At 38.2% G+C, this 22,838-nt stretch overlaps 2 protein-coding genes across 5 annotated transcripts in view; both read left to right on the top strand.

Annotated features, from left to right (window-relative positions):
- Nucleotides 1-22,838, top strand: part of Nha2 (Na[+]/H[+] hydrogen antiporter 2) — a 235,415-nt gene that overhangs the window by 108,633 nt on the left and 103,944 nt on the right. For all 4 annotated transcript variants that reach the window (XR_011416033.1, XR_011416032.1, XR_011416035.1 and 1 more), the window contains one exon: nt 9,926-10,020. The gene's annotated coding sequence lies outside the window, so the exon portion shown is untranslated. The remainder of the gene's footprint in view (nt 1-9,925; nt 10,021-22,838) is intronic.
- LOC6635163 (calcium uptake protein 1 homolog, mitochondrial) lies at nt 5,753-6,928 on the top strand. The gene is made up of 2 exons (XM_002058329.1): nt 5,753-6,443; nt 6,525-6,928. The coding sequence occupies exons 1-2, from the start codon at nt 5,753-5,755 to the stop codon at nt 6,926-6,928; spliced, it is 1,095 nt and encodes a 364-aa protein (XP_002058365.1).

Genomic DNA, 22,838 nt, shown 5'->3' on the forward strand with positions numbered 1-22,838 from the left:
ATTTCACCTCGTTGCCGAATTCTGCAGTCAAACGACTTTGCACGTCTCAGCTGTTTAAATTTAATTTGCTGCGTAGTGGTGACTGCTTCACCTGCAGCCCCCGAAGCTGAAGGTTTATTTTCAGGTCGCCAGAAATCAACATTTCTTGGGCGACGTGCGCAATCGAAGAAAATGCACTCAGCAGTCAGGTGAGGTGCACAACACACGGAAATAGTTACCGTCATGCCAAATATGACAAATGCTGTTGCTTATTCCCCCTTTCCAAAGTTGCTCGGCAGTAGCACAAAAAGCTGTCCTGAAGCAGCTGACACGTAAACTGCATAAATATAAACGCAGAATGAAAACGTGCGGGCTGCAACGGAAGAAGCTTGACAACTTTAAGATGGCGAGTATGCGGTTGAATTTAGTCAAAATCAAATGAATTCAGACAGCTTCAGTTTGTATATATAGTATTATCTCTATATATATGGCAATATGGGGTGTCACAGATTTGGTGGGTGACGTTTCGTGTTCAAATTTATTACTGAATACTTAATAAACTTAATGAATACAATTTACTGCGATTTAGGTAATTCTGGCAGCATCAGTGGTAAATTGGCGGAAAACGATTGTATAAAAGTTTTTTGGCATGGCCGGTGTGTATTTAGTATTCTGTATAAACATAGGTCGTCATTTCCCACTCCCTTAACTCGGTCAAAACTCAACTGATTTTCATATTGTTAGGCTCTTTGTTCATAGTTTGGCCTCGTGATCAATTTGGCATTTAAATCTGGCAACATTGTTTTTGGTCAAAATTCATGTGTAAATGGTACCCTCAAATATTCCATATAGACATAGGTCAAAATTTCCCACCCCATAACTCGATCAAATCTCATAATTGCTCGGCTTCCTGATCAATTTGGCATCTAAATATGGCAACATTATTATTGGTCTAAATTCATGTGAAAATGGTACTCTCATATATGCTGTTTTTAAAATTATTTTCGTGGCTTTACATTGATCTTTGTTCTCTGAGAGAATTTGTTGTATACGTGGGGTATACCCGCTAGTAATATAATAATATTAAAAATCTAAATAATATCAAAACAAGCTTTGTCACGCAGATAATATTAAAATTTACGCAAACAACGGAAATGGCAAAGCAAATATATAAAAAAAAATCGATATTTGTTCTCCTTGTGGGTCAGCTAAGTAAGCAGAATCGGTGTAGAGCCATCAACAGTCTGTATATTCAGTCACACATACACATACATACAGTGTCCTATATGGTCAGCGGAAACAATGGTTGAATGGTTCAATGTATGCAAATGCGGAAAGTTTCATTTGCATGTGCAATCGACTCGCTTGGCGACGTAAGTAGTTCACTTTTCCAATTGACATTGCAAACAGATTGTGGTCGTAACTTGCTCTGGACTTCACCACTTGATAGCATTAAACATACCTTCGGTAATGAAAAGTATAAATGTTACAAACGGAAGAGCTCGACTGCGAGATGCTCTGCTCTAGTGGTGGCCCAAAACTGTATGCTTATCTTAAAAACTGCAACAGAAATACAAATACAATTATCTAATGTGTAGTGATAGATTTAATACGGTCAGACAAATAGAAATACATTTGGACGTGCAAGGAATACAAAAATAATTATTAAGAAACAATCTTAAGGACAAGAGTGCTCAACGTGCCTAGAAATCAAAGAATATTATAATCATTAAGTTAGTTTTCAGGAAAAACAATTGTTAGACCTCAGATTTTATTTTAATTTAATCTAGAAGTTAATTTGCGTAAATGTCAATAGTTTTCCAAAGTATATACTTGTACAACACAATTTTGTTTTCTGATAAATGTGTGAATTATTGCACGTTCGCATATATTTTTGCGATATCTGCTTTTGAATTTATCTCAACCAAAAGCTGTTCCTGATAGCCATAATGTGCCTAATTGATTTATTGCGTAATCCGGCTTAGCAAGACGGCCTCCATTAGCAGCATCTTGCTGTTAATTCGAAGGTGGGATGGATTATTGATAGCAGCCATATTCTCAACCCATTCATATCACAATGTCTGCTCACTCATTCATCAATAGGTATTTGGGCGTCTTTGGCTAAGACATTACAAATTCTAGCAAACGCTACATTTTCAGATAGAAAATAGGCATGTCATAAATGTCAATGGCAACTCGCCATTGCACACGCGCTATAAACTCATACTCAATCCAGTTTGTGCAAGAATTATGTGAGCATAGGAGAAATTTAATCAAACAACGCAACCCTTTTAAGAAACGAAAGTCAAACTTCCCATTTGCAACTGGGATAGGCAAAAGTTTCATATTACCTCCCAAAATTGGCCAAAAGGCTAGATACACATTCCATTCGGCTTTTTCACCATTAAATCCGTGCAATTGTATTAAACCTCTTTCTGATTTCAAAGTTACTATACTGGTAGGTACGTATAGTACGTTCTTAGGAATCGCTGGGGTAAATTGCAATTCACTTAGCTTATATTGGCTTGGTAGGCAAGCCGTGCAAATGTACCATGCTTTCAATAACCAGCAAGACCAACAACAATAAAAATGTCGAAAACATAGTAAACATTAACGGGAAAACAATTTTCATAAATCTAGAATTATTACCACGGGCCACGTAGGGCCCACAGACTTGAGTAAGCAGCGTATCCATTGAAGCAACAAATTTGCACAAGAAAGATGAGTAAAATTGCTACAGTGAAAAACACAGTCGACTACTAGATACGCTGCAACAACGCACTTAAATATTTTGCCAGCTTATTAAAGAGTAAAAAGGAATATCAGGGAAAAAAGATAATTAAAAAATTCGTCTATTGTATCCAAATAAATCTTTTTCACAGATATAAAAGATTTACTGTATTCCTGCTTTTATATTATTAAAAAGATTAGGCATATCTTGAACCATTTAGAGATGGAAACACTCCGCCCAATATACGAATAAACTTTCATTCTAGAAACAACAAAGAACGTTGTAATTTACATCGCTGTCAACAAACGATATTTTTCACATATTGCACGCATATTCTAAGCGCAAGCTGTTTGGGGTTGGTTTTTAGATAAATCCTTAGAAAGGGTCCATTATATAATTTTCGAGCATTCGGCAAACAATCTGCTGGAAGCTAGACTGGGCTAAGCCAGTACATAAGTCACATAAATCACGCTTTGTGCTTACTAGTAAATTGGGATGCGACCCCAGAAGCGTCCGCGTTTCTCATTGTCTTTTAATTCAATTTGTGCAATCGGCTTGGGGTTCTTTGAAGTCCACTCAAATTTCAATAATTCTCTTTGCATTAAAATTCAAACAAATTAAAAAAGGGCAAAAGTTGTGAGGAAAATCAAGTCAAGTGAGAATCACAGACAACTTTCAAGGGATGAGCGTGAGCCTTCCATTGGATAAAGACATCAACTGTCGCTGAAAAACTGTCTATTGAATAACTTTAGTTAACACAAACAATGAAAGCAAGTGAATGCCACTTGGAAGCTCAAGTGCTTATAGGCACACTTTTCAGTGGCCTATCAAATCTTAAGCTGACGAAAATGGCAGACACATCCAACCGACGCGCACAAAGGACGAACTTATTCACTTTCATATGAGCTTGCAAAACAATTTGAAAAAAAAAAATTAAAAATATTATATTTAGTGTTCTCCTATGTACTTTATGGTACATAATCAGGAATGTGTTTATATGCCTGTCGTTCTCCGAGTTGCACGTAAATACTTACAATACAAATTTGGATAGCTTTACAACTCGCATATCGAAACTCTGGCACTGCAGGTGACAGTTTTCTCGTTAAATCAAAGATTATACGTCTAACGCACTACACATCACAAATGTTGTGGATTTAAATTTGCATATGCAAATTGGCGTCTTTTGTAGTTCATTAATATTCAACTACTTAAGTTACCACAACATTTCATTCCTTTAACGTTTTAGCCATACAATTAAATCCACACCTTTTATCCGGAAGACAAATATAAACAAGTAAGAGGTTCCCGATTTGGGAATACCCTGAACCCCCTTATTCCAACACCAAATGCAGTTCGCGCAACGCGCTCGTTTGAAGAAATAAAGATACATTAAAAAAAAAAGTTCCCTTGGCAGGGCTCGAACTCGCAACTGACCGTATTACTTGCCGCCGTCTCTACTCAACAGACAACCCAGCAAAAAAAAAATAGTTTCCCAGGTAGGGCTCGAACTCTCGGCAGACCGCAACACTTCCTATGCCTCTACTCAACAGCCACACCACTAATTAAGTATTATTGAGAAAAAAACGAACTAAAATAGCATTACAGAAAAATGTCGCAATTCTACGCTGTTAGAATGCGATAGAATGCGAAGCAGACGCGCATGAATGTGTGTGTGTACATGTATACACAAATTCTTAATGATTCAGTTACATATAACTTTGGTTTTCTCTTAACCGATCTTAATGAAATTTTCTACAGTATATCTTATTGTATGAAAGATACTTGATATATATATAATATTCTAGAAGCAACATTACAAGTTTGGTGACTATAACTCTTTGTATTTTCCAAAATTGCTAAAAAAAAAAACAGGATGTCGATATCGATTTTTATCGATTGATTGGAAACGGAGTAAGTTATCGATTATCGGAAACAAACTCGATCTGCGCAGGCACTAGGAGGACCTACATCTAAAATTTCAGGTCTCTAGCTCTTATAGGTTCTGATGTCCTTTCGTTCATACATACGGACGGACGGACAGACGGACGGACAGACAGACGGACATGGCTAGATCGACTCGGCTATTGATGCTGATCAAGAATATATACATTTTATGGGGTCGGAGATGCTTCCTTCGGCCTGTTACACAGATTTGCATGTTGCACAAATACAATATACCCGTTTTACCCATTTATAATGGGTTCAGGGTATAAAAATACACACGGTGACAGTTGCAATTGATTTTCAATCAAATAAACAAACAAGTGTGCACATTAGTGCGAATGTTTTCGCCACTTAATACATAGGAGTTGGGCTTTTATTTACTTTTCGTTTAAAAAATTTTCACCTTTTTGATGCACACCTGACAATGATGTTTACACACTCCATAATAAAACCAATAGATACGCAAAATGAATTGATACGAATTTGTAAAGAAGGGAATATCTAGGATCAAGAAACTTTAAGCACATCTGTAGCTAACGTTGGAATTTCTATTTCACAGGAACGACAAAACTTTTTATTGTACATAAAATCCACCAAAAATAACATTCCAGAAAAAAATCGATTGGAAACTCTAGTTGCGAGAGATAGAAGATATATTTAATCTTTATACTCTATACTCGTCCGTGCGAAGGCATGAAATGTCAGTTCTAGAAAAAAAGCAGTCGGGCTGGAAAAATAAATTAAAGCCAATATTAATCCTTAAACTTCCGTCATACATTGGAATACATGAAAAATTCAAAATTTGTAGGGATATGGAAATCGTTTGTCCACAACGCACGCCATGTCAATGCGTGGCTTCGTGGTAAGTGGAAGGATCACCGTGCACGCTCTTATGCGAGGCACTGTGGCTGCAGTTGGAGTATAGTCAAGCAACGTCTGCTTGCCTTTAAGTATTATTCGCTGTTTATGGCAAGCGCCTATTACCAAGATTGGCTCATTCCGTTTTCACGTGCTTTATTGGATGATAATAGGGCTAGAGATCGTGTACTGCAGGATAAGAGTAAAAGTACAAGCCTAATTACTACGCTTTTGACAAAGATGCAAGGTTGGCTGTTGCACGCAAATGCCGAAAAGCTGAATCCCGAAGCTAAGGAACCAAGGGGACTCTTCCCGAAGGTCGAAACTGGCGCCCGCAGAGTAACTTTTCGTGATATTACCATACAGGAGTATGAGAACCGACTGCGAGTATGCTCACAGCCGGAAAAAATTTTTTGCTACTTTGCCACGATCAAGACAGAGAATGATGCCGGCAAATTGAAAGTTTTTATGACGCCCGTCGACTTTTTGCGCTCATTAAGACCAGGCCTAAGGCAGCCAGAGGGCTTGGGCTTAAACCAGTTCCGCAGGATGGACAGAGAAAAAATTAAAAAGCTTAAGTGCAGCGGCTTACCGAAGGACAGCATATTTTATAAGCTTCGACCCGATGGCCTCCTCACCTTTTGTGATTTTCTGTACCTGGTCATGCTGCTGACAATGCCAGAGAAATACTTTAAGATGGGGTTCAGACTTTTTGATCAGCAGGGAAATGGTAACCTCAGCATAAGGGATATGAACACTTTACTATTAGGCATCACCCATGATGAGCGATTCAGGAATATCTCTGCTGTACACTTCTATTTTTTTGGGCCTCAGCTCAACCAGAAGCTGAGCCTAGCCAAGTTTCTAGAGTTCAGGCGGCAGTTACAGCACGATGTTCTTCTGCTCGAGTTCAACTTACTTAAGAAGAAGCGTAAGCCAACGGACGCAAATAAACCGCAAAGTAATACAATCAGCGAAGTATGCTTTGCTAAAATACTGTTAAAATGTTCAGCTATGTCAAAGGCTGAGAAGACCAACACTCTGAAACGTATCAACAAGAAGTATCAACCGGTCAAGCGGGGCATAACACAAGATGAGTTTATGTCATTCTTTCGATTCGTTCAACATCTGCCAGACATAGAAACGGCACTGTCCTATCATTATCTTGCAGGTGCAGACATATCCCGAGGAGCACTTAAGCACATTTCTGATGTGCTTGTCGGAGTTCCTCTGTCGGCCCACGTGATCGATGTAATCTTTACAGTTTTCAATACCAAAAACAGCGGGATCCTGGGATGCAATGGCTTCATTGAAGCCTTGCGACATCGCATGTTGCGTTGCAAACACACCTCCTTTAATCTAGAGGATCTGTACGGAAGCATCCTAAAGTGTGCCAAGGAAGCGTTGATCGTATAGGGATATGTAATTTCACCCCAGCCTCACAACACATGTTAGATGTAATAAATTTATATTGCACCAGAATGCCTGTTAGTGTCCTTAAAACTCGAATACCAACATTACAAAGCCACGGCAGCTCTCCACAACGCGGCGCTCTGGTTTGATGCACTTTTCCAAGCTCTTCACTCAACTCCTTTGAGTATAAACGCTTTTAGCGGAAACACATCGCAGGCAATACCTACTACTAACCCAGGTGTATAGCAATACCCACAACTGGCACAGACTGAGCGCACACGTACTTAAGTACATATAATTTACTTTTAAACAAGAACGCGCATTGCTCAAAAGCGCAGTTTGCTTGCTGTCAACGTTTAAGACATGAACAACGAGGCAAAACAGAAAATCTATATATACTGATGTCCTTAAACCAAGGTTCCATGCTAAGCGAAACCCAAATATATGTACTCCTGTAACGAGAAGTTTTTTCAGACAAAATGCCATAAAGCCCTTTAAACGTTTTTGGGGATTAAAACTTGATTAGTTTATTGAATAGTTGCATTAAGATTTGCATATGTACTTGCGACGCTGACTACCTAACCGGAACACAATGCCATAAAACTATTTGGCTATTGCTTATTTTCTATACATTTTTATTTGTATAGTTATATTAATTTTTATCCATTCAAATAGTTTTATTTGACATTTTTCGTAATTGAACGCACTAACTGGGGTTTTAATATAGCAAGTGAAACCACAAAATGAAATGAAATGAAATGAAAATGAAATGAAAACTCAAAATCAATTAAGTGCAATGCAATAGAAACAAATCAGAGCGTTTGTCGAGCACGACGCGGGAACACCCTAACCCTTCTACTCATACCAGACTGTACACTTTTTTTTTCAATTTAATTGTTAAAGGGATGTCTTAAAATGTATACAGAAATTCCTTCTACTAATTACCTAGGTTTGCTTTAGTCACTTTTGTGTTTCTTAACCATATTTATATTCATATATATGGGCTAAATCGGCTATTGATTCTGACAAATATAATCCCTATAGGGTCGGTGATTCTTCCTTTTACCTGTAAAATATATTTGCACAAAGCCTTGCCTTTTTTTCAGTGTATTCAAAGTGAAGTTGGACAAATATGAGAAGAATTTTGTAGTCTTACGAATTGATAGCAAGTATCCTTTGCGTAAGCATGCACGACGGACTTACACTAAATGAATTTGTGACAACCGTTTCATAAAATCTGCCTCAACTGTCAATGGGATGTGTTTCATAAATAAATAAAATATAGGAATTTAAGAATTTATAATGAAATTGACTGAACGTAACAAATAGCATTAAGGAGAATTTTATATTTCTTTACAAATTTCTTTGCGTTGTACGCTAGTAAGCTAGTTATAAGCTTATTTCTAGTCGACTTTGCCATTTTATTTTTTCTTGTCAGATGTTCGGTCAAAGCAATAAAGGTCCAATTTGACTGAACAGAGTGCAGCATTTTCTTCACACACTTGTTCAAAAACATTTACACATATACGTGGGCTTTTGAAGCATTTCTGTGTGGGATATTCAAATTTATAAATTATGAAATTTTATGGCTTTGAGGCGTAGTATGTGCAAAAATATTATTTTACACACGTCTATGCCCAAGCATATTTTCATGCATTTGCGCAGTTTATATTCCTGGTTGCCACACCCATATTCAGACAGACCAAACGACTTAGAGGGTCTGCACTTTAACATAATTTACTTGAATTTAGGTTGCCGAAAATGTTAGCCTGACAGTACCGGCAGGGTATCAAGGTTGAAAGTTGGCCAGAGCCACAGCCACAGCAGGAGCGGCGCTTATCTGAGTTATGAATATGCAGGTTCTTATCGCGTGAATACGAGCATGTGTGCGGCTGTATGACTGGTGTAAGTAAGCATAAATGTGCCGTCCAAGCAAAATTTGCACAAGATTTAACCACCTGCAAGTTTTATTTATCATTAATCCATTTTTGGGCAGTGCACCTAAGCAAAACCTTAAATTTTCAAAAACACCTTTCGCTCATAGTTCATAGTAGTTCATAGTTCATCATGGTTCTTACTCTAAAGTTTATTGCCATTTTAAAACTAGCCAATATAGATTGACTATGCATATCATTGTCTCCTAATTTTATGAAGGTCGAAATAAAACATAGTCTTTAGCTTAATTCATATGTTAATTTATAATACATTTTAATCATTCCACTCAAACCCCCAAAACATTATAAGTATGTAATATTGCAAATTTAAATAACTAAATTATAGATTGCCGCTCATGCAAAAACGGTCAGCTCGACAAGTCGAAATTTAAAGTCCCATTTAAAATTATTACAACACGAACAGAGTTTTAATTTGAAATACAATACCGTGATACATAATTGTAAATCCAGTCATTTAGTCCAAATTAAGCTGGCTTCCTGAAGTTCGATTCCCCTACGTTGTATTTGTATTCCTGCGCATGACAGCAATCAGATACCCCTTTTAGGGCTATAAATCCCCTGTTTTCACTATCAAATACAGATTTTACCGAAATTAACCACAATACTTATACACTTAAACAAATATATTCCGCAATCAAACCAAAGCTGTATACAATTTTAATGAAGCCATCGCATTAATATACAACCAACATTAACTGCCCTATTTGTTGGTGTGCGTTTTGAAATACATAATTGATGAACTTTCGGGTAAACAACTTTTTGAAAAAAAAAATGGTAGAGAGAGCCTGACGAGGAGATTCCTTAGCCCACACACGAAGCTGTCATTACAAGCATTCTATCTTCCTTTTTATGTTATTGGAAGCGCTTTTTTGATTTCATTCGGTGTTTATTGTCCGATCATTATAAAATGTTTAGGTCATACTATGACATCCAAATATTTGTAAGTGCCTAAGCACATGACTATATCTCTAAAAATGAATTTTTTCCATTTTTCGGGAAACGGTACATGGATCTGTGTATGCTATACGATATGGAACAAATACAGAATTTCGTTAAGGATTTTATGAAAACGGGCCAAGAGAGATCGATGTGTTTATTCATGCGCACGGACGGATAGAAGGACTACGTTATTGATCCTGAGTAAGTTTGTGTATTGTATTGCTTTTATTTATAAGGATGGTTTTTAATACATTCCATGACTTTAATTATATATTATTTCAACTTCTGCTCGACATCGCAAGCCAAACTCCCTGATTGCATATCTCTTTATGCATCAATTTATGTCTTATACTCATATCTTTTACCACTGTTCGTTACTTTATGGTCCCTGATATTATTTCTTCCTGTTGCACACATTGGCAAAAAACCATTTGAATTTTTTCCAATTTTTTTTTACCAAGCTGGGTCAAGTTTTATATTAAATTACGATGGAAACGAAGATCACAACAAATGATTAATGTTGTAAAAGGAAAATCTGTCAATAGATTAAAAGAGGCCGTGCTTGAAGTTTTTTTATATCCAGCAATCATTTATCACATGCAAGGTGGACACGTGGCGAAATCAAAATGGCTTCCGATCCGGCTTAAAGTGCCGATGACTAAACGGAATATGTGATAATATACAAAAGGGGGTGACAACCCTCTAACATTTTGCAGTTACCTATTGTTGCTTTTTGATTTGACTGACCCCGAAATAAAAGAGAAAAAATTAGAATCCATTGACGCAACGAATGGCCCTCCAAACCTACACTTTCATATATGGCATATGAAAAATGAAAGGCAAACTGCGAATACAATAATATATATAAAGCCACTGACTGAAACAGTGCAGCCTTTATTTCCAGTTTTTCTGCCAGTGCTCGAACAACTGGCTGACTGCATATGTCAATCAGAAAACAGAGCCATAATCTCTGCTTGACATGAACTTAAAAGTATTATGACAAATATTTCGCAATCTGTGCGCTACTCTGTCTCTGAATTCACGCTACTTTATCCATTTTGCACGCATTTGCATGGGGTCTTCCTATTATGGCATGAAATGTGTAACGTTCTTCTATATTTATAGATGTTTTTTCCCCTAAGGTCTTTTGAAGTACATAATTAAGAAAAAGAAATTTAGCATTAAATTTGCTTATTTGGATTACAAGTGCGTTCAACATGAAATAAATATAACACATATATCTGTAAGGGTTTTAAATCAATGCCCCCCGCAGATAGCTTCTCTTCTTTAAGTTCACATATTTGATGTCATGTATGTAGAGTGTATTATGCTTGGCTCCTTGTTGCCAGTGCAATGGCAATGTACTGTGTGTGTGTGTGTGTGTTGTCCTTGTTGTTACTTTTACTGGACTCTGGCATTTGTGTGACGCACAATTCTGTTTAAATAAAAATCATTTCGTTGCAAATACCTTATGACATATTTCTGTTTTTGACATGGCCTTATTGTAATGTTGTTGCTGCATCACCCCCAACAAGCATGCAAAATACTTATCGAAGGCCTTTCACTTGTTGGAAGAAAACCCAGAGCATATTGTCGCTTTCGGGCAACTGGCACGTATCCTTTTATTTGCTCCTTTTTTTGTACACCGGACATGCGGTAAATCAATTTTTATTTATTATTTTATGAATTGCAATCGGTTTTTTTTTTAAATTTTACTCACTTAAGTTCGCATCGTTTGCATGTATAGCTGTTACCCGATTTAATTTACTGTGTGTATGCCTCCAACCGCCAAGCCCGCTTATCGCTTAATTGAGAATGTATCCGCGGCCGTGCACAACGTGGCACGTAATTTTGTGGTCATTGCAGCGAATGCTGGCAGCCATAAAGCAAATAAATATGAAATATATTTCGTTGATGAATATATTCCCGCCGAATCTCAACCAGACCGACCTACTGTAGCTTGCTTAAGTGTTAAAATGGTTCACTTGCTTTGGGGCTGACATTTTACTGGATTTAAAAAAACATGCTGAAGGGCTGCTTTTTTTTAGCAAACAAACAATTGTAATCTATGAGTTATCCATGTGTGTACGATTTTAAAAGTTATAATTAGCTCAAAACTTTGAGCAATACTTTTGCAAAACGCTGTCGTGTTGCCTGCCAATTTTGTTCCTGCCTTGTTCCTATTTGATAAAGTTGAGCAAATCCAATTATCAGTTTTCAAATCGCATCTTATGCAAATGATGCCTATGCCAAAATGTAAAAAAAGAGACAGAAAGCGAATGTGTGTTTGTGGTTTGGTTTTTACATTGGCAAAGCCAATTGAACCTTGAGGGCGGCTGCACGAGTTATTTGACTAGAAACCTAAAGTAAACCTAAGTTCATGCAGCAATGAAATTCTCGGCGTATGGAAAACTTAAACGGATACGAAAAACTAGTAAAATATAAACTTTTGAGTGTTAGCGTTTTGTTAATACAAACCCACAAATTTGTGGCAATTTATACCCAAAATTAAATAGTCTCTGTGTGTCGACAGTTTAGTAATTTGAAGCTGCATACTTAATATAGGAATTTTCAATTTGGGTAGTAGTGTATCACATTCAGTCACAAGCGGAAATTTAAATGAAAGTAACGTGAAAACTAACAAGTCTACATATAAACGAAGGCCGTAAATGTAAAGGTATAAGGATTGCTTTCTTCATAGAGGGCTGGTTTTTCAACATTTGAATTAAACGCTGTTGATACTGACTCGTCTCAAAAGAGAATCCTATATTTTCATACATTCTCACTAGCTCCCACTACTCCAATGTTCTGACGGAATTCGCTTTGCATACTTGGGAGGGACCCACACATTTGTGAAAGCCTACACTCTAGTGGAATAGCCTCAATTCTGAAGCTGGCACAACTAATTATTCAACTAATATTTGCTTTAACGCACACACAAGCTTAAGAAGAGGAAGAAACTGACCACATAAATCTCGCATTGGTCCCCATTAGACACACACCAGCTGCGCAAGCTGGGAAACACACACTCCCCATAACTTCATAATCGACCATACTAAGTCGACAGTTCGTGCATGTTAATAGGTCATTCAGTTACAGAACTAACGAATTTTCTGTGTGAAAAGGTTAGAAGCTCGGGCAGTCAGACAGATATTGAGCTAATTGTAGGCTTTAGAATGCTCTGAGAAAGACCTTTTAATATATTTTTGCAATCTTAGGCTACTGACAGGTTTGTCCAGGGTTAAAAATGATTGATAACTGCAAATTGCGACACAATTAGCGTACTGGATATTGTATAAGAAAGTTGTTGAGCAGCAAACTTGCCCTTTCATGCAGAGTAAGAGTCGAGCACTAAACTAACGAAGCTGGCTAGACATTTGTTATGAAATTTTCAGCAAAAATTTCTGCAAATCATTTAGCTTATGCTGACGGCCAGAGAAAGATAAATATTAATAACACAGTTGGCCAGCGAGCAAAAGGTGACGGCTAAGCCGATCCCCATCGCCAAGTTGCCGCCGCAGCAGTTTCTGTGTGCGGTGCAGTTTGCACTGCAAACTAAGCCCGGGCGATGCTGTGACAGGGAAAACCGTGATAGACAGAGTCAGAGTCATAGTCCGATCTGAAAATTTTAAATAATAATAGCAAAGTGCGGGACATAGTACATAAAGTGGAGAAAGGCAAGTGAATAGTTCTGTTGTTGATGACAATACAGAATAATGAAGGGCAGTGGAAAACAAAGTAAGCGCCAAATAGCCTCGGCGTATAATAAAGTAGAGCCAAGAATAAACTGAGAGGTGAAGTGTAAGCAAAAATGGAAATGTTTTATGTGAAGTAAGAATATCTGTATGCTATGTACATGAAAAATGCAAGGCCGTACGCCAGTCAAGCCGCACAGCTACCTAAGCCGCCTGCCCTATCCACATGGCTTAGCTAAATATTAAAATTCATACACCATGTTGTACGGTCAAATCACTTTCAGGCTTTGGCCATCTACGCCCTTGTTACTGACACAAACACAAAACGACAACTGCGACGATTTTCGTATGGCAAACAGCAGAACAGCATATTTTACATAGAGCATTTGAGGCCAAACGATACAGCTGCACTGAAACAATTGCACAATTTATGTGGCATTTAGTATTTGCACATCATTCAAGTCCGACTCAACTACCATACCATACCCGGCCCCTAATGCCTGTTGGCAATCCAACGTCCTTTATACGCCTTTTCCAAGTTTCAGACAATAACATAAAACGAGCCGTTAAGCATTAAAAAAAAAAAAAAATGTGCAGGTCAGACACTCACTACAATTCATTTGAACCCCTTCCCAACACATGCTCGACAACTAACCTGCAGAAATATTACAAATTCAAAATGCTAAATGTGCATTTAACTTATGTATTTATGTAAATCCGTCGAAATTATTTTGCCCTGCGGCCCACAAAGCCGAGAAACTCGGAGGACCAGGGCAGGTATTGTGAACGTAGTATTGCCACCAAAACAAACTGCACGTCATTTGAATAAGCATTCCTTTTCGAGGATGTATGTTTGTTTAGTTATCTTACTTTTGCCACGAACTGTCCACATGCACACTTTCCTCAGCTTTGCTGTCAATTGTCAGTGTTTCGGATTAATGGCATGGACGCTCTCATCGTCCTGTGCAGACCCAGTGCTACCAATGGTCGAATCGTACCCTGTTTCTATTTTGCGTCAGTTTTTCATATTTTTGCCATATTTTCGTTTCAAACTATGTAACTCTGTCCTTTTACACTCCCTCTCAGGTGCTTTCGGTGCCACATATTTGTGTTCCCAAATTAAATCTGCACAATATGTGGAGAATACTCCAACTGTGTATGCCATGCACGGTCCCAAAGATAAGTGCATATTTAAATATATTTGTCTGTGTGTGTTGGTCCATAAATAGTACTTGTGTGCAATATGTATGTTGGGCGACGTCCTCGGCTTCATTTTCATCATAACTTATTTACTTGGAAGCACCAAATAATTTAAGATAATGCAGTTGGACTAAAGTGCTAAATCCGATTTGGCCAGTGCCTTGAGGGTAGTTGTAAGATGGTAAGATATTCAACATTAATGCATATAACAATATTTAGATATATATATAACGTACATATGTTATTTCTACAAGAGAATATTTAATGCCTCTGTGATCTCCTGCCTCCTTCAATTAAAGGTTTTGAAATGAACTACCAGCCATTTGCGATGCCCTCTGCTTTAAATGCTCGGTTTCGTATTCATATCGGCTTTTGCTTAATACACTCAGCCTAATCCTTTGCAAATTGCCAACGAAATATCGACCTGGCCACCACTGAGTAATGTCATCAGACAAGACTGCACAAAGAATCCATGAATCGCGGACTATTGTTATTCTATTTTATGCAAATCCTCGCTAGTCAACATTTTAGCATTTTATCGTGTAGCCGGCATAATTTAGTAATTGAATTAAGTTACCTTTCGCAATCGAATAAATTTTAATAATTTAATTTTAGGAGACTGTCCCTTCATACACAATAAAACATTTTATCAAATAATTAAAATCTAAAACCATTCGGCGTATTAAATTCATATTGAAGAAGTGGACATTTATAGGAATACAGGTTTTCATAAATGTTTTGTATGGCTTTGAGAAATTGTCGAGCCACAATATGAAAATAATGCGCGGCGCGGGACGCTTGATGATTTCCACTAAGCCGTAAATTCGCTTCATATTTATACGCACACGCTTCTGCATCTACGCATCCACTGGCATATACGGGAAAGCACAACTTTCACAACCATTAGAAGTCGTGGGCAACTGAAATTGAGACCTTTAAGAGCCCTAGGCCGAGTGGACCGCTCTCGTGGGCTGGCACCCACTACCAGGGGCTTGAAATAAATCCGTTGCCATGGGCCATACACGACTTTGTCAGCCAGATTTTAATTCAATTACATCTGTAGCTGCAAGTTGTGTGCAAATATTTTCATAGGAAAAATTAAATCGTAGCCCGACCCACCAGTCATACCACGCTTTAAAGCAATTCAGCAAACAAGACCAAAAAAAAATGCCCCAGGCATTCGCGTGCGCCGCTATTTGCACTTGAATACAAACATACTTGGTCAAAGGAAGTAAGAATATAGGAAAGTTACTGAATGTCTAGCAGCCTCAGAGATCTTTACTGAATCATTTGTATTATATAGTCCTATACATTAAATACTGTATTGCATAAGCCCATTGAACAGTTCCATTATTATATAATCTTCTGAAATGAAATTCGCTAGTGACGAATATGTTAACTTCGTGCATCTTTCCTAAACTATTTCCCACATACCACTTGTATTGGCAATGCATTTTCTCATAATCGATCACATTGCAGTCACTTATTCTGAAGCAGACACTTTGATTTTGATAAGCTGGCTTATAAAGAACAACAGCTACAACAATTAAAATTAAGACAAGAATCGCTTACCGCCGCAGTTTGGCTTACGGATAAGCAATAAAAGCATGAACAAAACTTTGCACAGGAAGTCGCTATGGGGCGAAAATCTGAAGCGGAAATCGAAATTTGTTAAATGGAGCAATCGATGAATAGCGTTGGATCTGACGTGCTCAACTCCACGCCCCTCGCAAGTCCACAGTTTGGTTTTACATTTTATCGCTTGTACGTTTGCACCATTTCAATTACAAACAATAACAATAAAATGTGTACGAAGGAGACTACGGGACGAGCACGAGCAAGCCGTTAAAGTTCAAGAAAATGCGTTGGCAAAAAAAAAAAGCGGAAGGAGGATTAGTTCACACGGAAGTGGCTGTCAATTGACCCCCTGTGACCCCCATGGCTCCAAGCCAGGGAACGTATTGGCGTCCGTGCGGAAGTTTGACGCCAATGCGGGAATAGTAGGTAAATATTATTGCAAGGAAATTTAAATACAAATTTTCCATTCTCGTCTGCAGTATTTCAGTTTGTAACGCTAAAGTGAACACGTTAATGGAATTGTTTGGGTTCATTTCTTCGCTCATGCCCTTTTAAATTTCTTATACGTTTTTTTAATGCATGTTTAGATATGCTTTGCAAATTTTTTAAAACAAAAACGTAAATGGAGGTATCATCAGGTATCACCAGTATCAGTATCAAAAATTATTTATAAAATTATTAGCTAGCCTACTGAAAATAAACGTTTATTCCTTAGTGAGAAGGTGCATCCTCCACGTCCTGGCAAATCTCTGAGCTCGAATAATGCGTCTTTTTTGGCGGCATTAAGCTATAACACAGTCGTTCTAACAGATTTACGACTTGCTGTGCCATTAACCATAATTAACGACCCAAGTTTGAAGGACTGTATTTTTTAATAAAAGCCATCTGTGTAACAAGATGTTATGAGATCTTTACAGCCAAGCTAACTAATCTCAACCTTGCTACAATCAATACATAGGTTGACATAATTCAAAGCAAGTAACAAAGTCTTGGAACAGAAAACTTATTTCATTAGCAAAGTCCATCAACTCAAAAGCCAGTGAAAATTACGTTGTGAGACATCCCACTTCACAATGTGTTTCTACATGTTGTGGACAATTTAATTCAACGCTAATAAAACTCCAGTAAAGTGAAATTTGTTAGCTGTTGTCGCCCTTGGCAGTCACTGGGAACGATTATCATTGACAGCCGCTGTATAAGTGACAAACGGTGGCCATGTGTTAATCTGGGACGGTCTTAGCACAGTGCAAGATTATGGGCAAGAAAAAAACAATAGGTACAGGACCAACAATACGCACAAGCAAAAACTTGCACATAAACAAAAACAAAAAAACAAACAAAATAACAGTGGTCAACATTTTTAGTTGCGGTAGAATGAATACCAAAGTGTGTTTCATGAACAACACACATTAATATAGCTACTCTCATACGTTCACAGAGAAAGACTCTTACGTAAATAGAAATACATCTCCACAGACTTGGAGACGCACATACGCTATAGGAAAAGCAATCACTGCCTTGGCAACATTTCTTATATCACAAGTGGCCAACTGTACCCCACTGATGGGGCCCGTTCATTGTTGGCTCTGTGTCTTGCGCCACTTTTATTATTATTGATGACAGTTTTGAACAGAAAATAAAAATAACAAATGCATCAAAATACTTCTCCTATCTCACCGTCTGTCCATCTCAGAAGCTTGTGCTGTGGAGGAACCTAACATAAGATCAAAGTGAAGGGAAGAAATATCTTCTTGCAGGCATAAAGTTGACTTACAATATAATGTTTTACAAGTCAATTTTTGACCGAATTGGGAAGTATACGATATAGTTATTTGATATTGATAGGAGTAAACCTAAATATATATCCGATTTTTAGAGCCAGAGACGTCTCCTTTAAAAAAATAACTACACCCCTCGCAAGGATATCAAAAGCGAACTAAACTCAAATAGGGTGGCGCACGAAGATTCCCTATAATTTAAGTTGTAAATGAACTGCTTAGCTTCTATTAAAAAGTTTTCACACCGAAAAAAATGTATACCCAAGCCGCGCTGAGACATATTCCTAATAGATGACAATGCAAAGTAACATCAACTGATACTATCATCATATACTTTGGGAGTAAAAAAGAAAAAATAAAATAATGGAGAAAAAGCAACTCAGGAATAAGATTTAACGAAAAACTAATTTCATTAGGTTGGCAGCAGCCGTCACGCGAAACTGCGAAAAATAAAATATAAAAGTTTCTTCCCGAATTTTTTATTTACATAAAGATGTGTGGAAGCAATGCCACAAAAAGACCCACAAGGCAAGATAAATTACCGGAAAGTGTATACTGTACAGACATCTGTTGTCCCTTTTGCCGTAAGCTCCAGATATTTTTTGTAACTTTTTCTTCTACAAAGTTAAACTAACTCTGATGCAGCACATCAACAAATTTTTATAATTTTTGCTCCAGTTGGAAACAAATGTCTGAATAGTACGTGCTCCATCAATTTTATACTTTATATTCCCTGCCTACCGAGTTACCCAAACGCAAACAAACTCACACATACACACATCCACATATTGAGCTGACACACCCAATTGATTAACCTAAGCCACACGCCATAGCAACTTTGCTGAGTAGAGCTGAGGCAGCACACCCAAGTTAATTTTGAACCGTTTATCAAATGGCGCTGAGCTGAAAACTTAGAATGCATGTGCTGCCGGATGCCAGACTAAAAGCATGGGTGAGTAGTGCACCTTGGCTGGCCGGCTCAACCAGCTGGTGGCAGATGCAGCCTGGCCATAATGCAAAATAGCAAAATAGGAGCAAAAACTAGATATCAAACAAACCTAGATGGACTGAGCATCAAATATGATGTTACAAAATCCGGTGGGAGCGTTGCTCAGCTATTTGTCAAATTTGGCTCTGCTTAGCTCTTTGGCAAAAATTGATGACTTGTGAAAATTCCGACATTATGAAAACTGAAGTGGGCAACAACTTACACAAAGTGTGGGGCACAAGGAGTTGACTCAACAGCCAACAGCTGTAAAGCATATTTTTTCACTTCTTAACAGAATAATGTGAGAACTCAGTCAGAACATGACAATTGCAGCTTGTGGTTCTACTTTGCACAGTGTCACGCCAATTTCGAAGCACTTAACGCCTGGTTTCTGACTGTGCAATCGGCGCAAAAACAGTGTAAACTGCAAGCAACCAACACGAAATGATTTTTCATGAATTCTCCTTGACACGTATACACCTTGAGGCAACGCATGCGTTGCCACTAACTGCTGGGGTGTAAACATTTGCCGCTCGAATGAAGCGCCCAATGAGGCGACTCAGACGAGTGCATAAAGCATGCTCACACAGCCACCACATGTGGCTGCTAGGGTAACCCAAAACAAATATTATATGAAAAGTCGGTAAAGGTGAGCAAGGCTAAGTTGACAGCGGTAGCCCCTACAAGATCGCATAGCTGCAAAGTCAAACCAACATAGTATTGAAGCGATAGATATTATGTAAAATAGTGTTAAGTGAAACTGAAACAATGTTACGAAACAACTTCACCTTCTTTGCTCGCAGAGTGCGATTTTTATTATGCACGTGCATTCAAAATGTCCATATTCCTCACGGCTCAGACAAAGGCAACTTTCAACAAAGCTGAGGTGTAGTTCCCATACAACGTGTTAAACTAGGCGTCCGTTTTCAAGTACGCGTATTTTCCGATCCATTTATCACAGCAAGAGCAGCCACAACCAGAACAGCTCCTATAATATCAGCAAAGATGCCTGGTAACAAAGCGGCAGCCTATGCCCCATTATGCCCTGCGTGTGTGGGTGAAGTTCGAGCCAGTTAACGGAAAAATGCAATAAATGCAGCAAATGTGTTGCTTTGTGTGGCTGCTGCTGTTAAACGCATTTTATAGAAACTGCATTCATGCAACACAGCCAACGCCCATTTGTATGCAATATTTTTTGCACTCTATGTGAATGGCTTTTATTATAATCGTTTGCTCGCCGAGGCATCAAAAGCAGGGCTCTTTAGCACGAATTTCCATCACAAAACGGGCCAATTAGCGAGCGTTAAATGCAAACGATTTTGATTGCAAAATAATTACCATCACTGAAGACATTTTAGAATGTTAATCTCGAATCATGCGACTAAGTATTGTAGTTAGTTATAGACGTGAAAGAGAAGAAGCATTGACTGCTTGTCGAAGCGTGGCTTCAGTATATTTCCCAAAAAGCGGTCATAAAGTGGCAGGACTAGGAAGAAGCTCATGTCTGTTTTGCTGTTTTTGCTATAAAACTTTTATTATACATATGTACATAAAGTAGACGTACTAAGGGAGACTGTACACAAATTTGTCCTAAATTTTGCTTAAATGGGTCACTGCTATCATTGGCTTGGCCACCTGGTGAACGAAGTGTTTGATTAGCTGACACACACCCAGTCTATCAGACTTGGTGAACGAATGCTTAAATTTTTCAAGACTTCAATTTAAAGTTGCATCTAGTAAAAATGCAGCCTTTGAAAACCCAAAGCAATTTACTCGCAATCGCAGCGAAGGCCATAAATTTAAGTCCAATGCGAACCGAGGCATTGCTGTTCACCAAATTCAAAGCTGACCACATTCAAATTTTTCAAGCCACACAAATCCGCGTTGACTGGCTTTGTACTAAAAGCAGAAAGCAAAGAAGTGAGGTATAAGGAAACAACGTAGTACTGCACGCAATGTGGCTCGGCGTTGAGATACCTAATGACATGCTACAAGAGTCAACGCATAACCAAAGACAGTGCTGACCCAGCATTTTACTGGCCCAAGCACAGGGTATAAAACAAAATTGCTACAAGGGTTAACATGGGCAACAGACGTGGAAGCGACCGCAACAATTTCTACAGCCGTGGGCAACTTAATTTCAATATAAATAAATAAAATTCGTACAATGTTTTCTTTTTGGCTCTTTTCAACATCATGTTTTCGCGCAGCTGCCAACCTGCTGCCAAGTCCTGGGGATCAGGGGAAACCAGCATTTGAAAGACCTGCCCAATGCAATACGTTCATTTGTTAGAGCTCTTCCTTGCTTGCTCTAGTACAAGCACTTTAAAAAAAAAAAAACAAACTGTATTCAGTAAAAATAACCTAAGAGCATACTTTTGGAGCTATCAGCCCTGAAAAACTCGCCTCTTGCAGCCGCAAATGCTACGAAAAATTAAGATAAATTCAATTTGCTTGACTCCGGCAGAAGGCACACAAATAATCCCATATACAGTTCTTATTGCCACCACACATCCGGTCAACAAGTTGTTGGTTGTCTTGCCCCGGCATAAGATGTTTTAGCATCTAGTGCGTATGCCGGTCTCGGTCTGGCTTTTGTCATTGCCACACATAAGTATAAATAAGTGTAGGAGAGAGCATATAGCCGTATGGCCATGGCCATAGACATACTTACTAGAACGACTGTGCTTATACTTTTTGCCTCTGCGTTGTGCATGCGCTATTGAAATTCAATAAGGGCGACTGCCGTGGCTTACATTATGCTGGCAGGACCACAAAGTCGCCTTCTCCTAGCCAATAACGACGTTCGCTCCATTCCCACAGCACAAACAACTGGTGTAGCCGTGTCCTACTGGGATGTGGCTATATGTGTGCGATGACTTTCATTACTATGAAATTGATTTCCGCTTATGGCACTTTGGTATTGCTTACATGTTGCGTCTGCTGCAAACACTGACAGGCACCACTCACGAACAATGAATGACTTTTTCTGTCGCTTATCTTCATCAACATGGAAAAGTCTTCGACAGATATGCTAGGCCACTGAGCTGATTAGGATAATGACTTTAATAAGCTTGCCAGTTCGTAGGCGCTGAAGGGCAATTATTCAATTAATTGTGCTTACGTATTTAATTATATTTTTGATGCTGCTGGTGCGGTTGATTTTTAAGACTACGTGACTTATCCTCGGGGCATACTTTGCAATTAAAATTGTTGCACTGTCAACGGCAGCTAAATGCTTTCAGGCTGCGCGTCAGGATGTTAATTGCTCATAATTGAGCATTGCACATGCACTTTAAGTGGCCGGCAAAGGGAAAGGAAGTATGCAACTTCTGAACGCTAATTAAAGGACTCGTTCAGAAGGCGAAACGCCTTGTAAGACCATTTTCTATTGCTGCCCTGAAATAATTAGCCCAAGATGTTTTGACTACGTTGAAAACTTAATTGCAGCGCACACGCTAATTGCCCAACGGATGTGGTAGTAAATTGATGACGTATAATTAAACAATAAAGAACGGATATATTCACAAAAGGTATATACACAAAAGGTTTTTTTCGACCGATTGATCCTATGGGACCCATATTTCTTAAATGGCCTATCTGATATCATAGTGAAACTTTTATATGACAAGTGTGGTCAAGATATCTTAAAGATAAACTATTTTAAACAATGGCATATTATAATGGCCTCGACATATATTTACTGCCTGTAATAAAAAAATAGATCTATGCGACTGACTTGGGTTAATTACCAACATATATATATTTATATGTACATTA

The sequence above is a fragment of the Drosophila virilis genome, chromosome 2 (assembly GCF_030788295.1).
Source record: "Drosophila virilis strain 15010-1051.87 chromosome 2, Dvir_AGI_RSII-ME, whole genome shotgun sequence".
Classification (NCBI taxonomy): Eukaryota; Metazoa; Arthropoda; class Insecta; order Diptera; family Drosophilidae; genus Drosophila; species Drosophila virilis.